Raw genomic sequence first — 1,482 nt, 5'->3', positions numbered from 1 at the left:
AGACCGGGGCGGCCCTGCTGGCTCTGCTCCGAGTTTTCTGGCCTTCCCAGCAATGGATAGTGTCAGTGCCACAGCCCCTGTGACTATCTGTATTACGTACCCCGCTGCAGGTTAGGTACAGACCGGACCGCTGAGTTCATGGGGCTCAAACGCTAGAAGGCACTCCTTGCCAGGCCTGGAAGAAAGGAGGCCCTGTTACTAACCCAGAGATTGTAAGGCCCAGAAGCCTGGGAAGGAGTAAAGGTAACAGAGCTGAGAAGAGTGAGCCTCAGCAGGCGGAACCTGGGAAGGAGACCGGCGCCTCCTGCCCGGAGTCTCTCCAGCCCGGCTGGAAAACCTTCGCGCCCGGAACCTTCGTCCAGGCACTGCCCGGCGCCCGGGCGCCAAAGGGGGTTGCGCGGCGCCGGGGGCGGGGCCGGTTGCCAAGACGACGCTCTGGAAGATGGCTGCGGCGCGGTCTTCGGATTCCGACGGCGGCCGAGCCGAGAGGTGAAGCTAGGGGCCCTGAAAGCCTCTTTTCCCACAGAAGTAAAGAGGGTGCCTTGGCTCCAAGGGTGCAGGCTCCTGCAGTTCTAGAGCAGCACTGGCAGTTCTAGAAGGACCCTTAGGAGTCAGATGGGGAAACCGAGGCCCAAGAATTGCAGGAGGGTGTGTCTTGACTTGAAGTCCCTCGTTGCCTCAGGGGCGGAGCCTGTATTGGACCCAGACGTTCTGTACTTCCAGTTCACAGCTCCTTGCACACCTTCCTTTCAGACACCAGTTCTGTTTTCTTTCCCTTCCGTGGGACTCACTTCCCAACTCTTTTTCCCCAAATCCAGCAATGAGGCCGATTCGAAATGGCTGGACGCACACTACGACCCAGTGGCCAACATCCACACCTTTTCCTCCTGCCTAGGTGAGTCTCTGGAAGCATGAACCCTGGTACTGGAAGGATGGGGGAGTTAGATAATGGTCCTGTAGTGAAGCCTCTGGGATTCTGAGACCTTGGTTTTGGCCCTTTTGTGTTTTCCAGCGCTGGCGGATTTGCATGGGGATGGAGAATACAAGGTAAGTGTATCAACCTGGCAGAAAGAGTTGGGGTATGGGGGAGTTCCCAAAAGTGAGACTTCCCAAAACCTCCAAAGAGGCTCAGCATACTCTGGAATTTGCGTGTACTGTGAAAGAGCACATTTAGTGTTAAATTTTATTTTTATGTGGAAAATGAAAAGAATTTACTGATTTCATAATACAGACTACAGAAAGTAAAGTAGATCAGAGTGCTTCTGGGGATTGTGCTAAGATAAAGCCTCTTAAAATAGTTAGCTGGAAGGACAAATCCCTCTATTGGGGCAGGCATTAGAATCTGGAAGGGAAGTGAGTTTTATGTTTATCAAAAGGGCATAGATTTTAGCTGGAGAATGTTCTTCTGAGCAAAGTATCACAAGAATGGAGGAAAAAGTATCCAATGTACACACCCCTATTATGAAACTAATTTATACCTTT

At 52.2% G+C, this 1,482-nt stretch overlaps 1 protein-coding gene across 1 annotated transcript in view; it reads left to right on the top strand.

The window, feature by feature from the left end:
* The first annotated feature begins 394 nt into the window (after positions 1–394).
* Positions 395–1,482, top strand: part of BBS1 (Bardet-Biedl syndrome 1) — a 20,701-nt gene continuing 19,613 nt past the window's right edge. Inside the window, exons 1-3 of the mRNA XM_003798346.3 lie at positions 395–489; positions 819–895; positions 1,013–1,047. Coding sequence (XP_003798394.1) covers positions 443–489; positions 819–895; positions 1,013–1,047 — 159 coding nt within the window. The 5' untranslated portion in view covers positions 395–442. The remainder of the gene's footprint in view (positions 490–818; positions 896–1,012; positions 1,048–1,482) is intronic.

This window comes from Otolemur garnettii, unplaced genomic scaffold (genome assembly GCF_000181295.1).
Source record: "Otolemur garnettii isolate 467f Iridium unplaced genomic scaffold, OtoGar3 scaffold00134, whole genome shotgun sequence".
NCBI lineage: Eukaryota > Metazoa > Chordata > Mammalia > Primates > Galagidae > Otolemur > Otolemur garnettii.
This window is presented reverse-complemented; position numbering and strand designations above follow the sequence as displayed.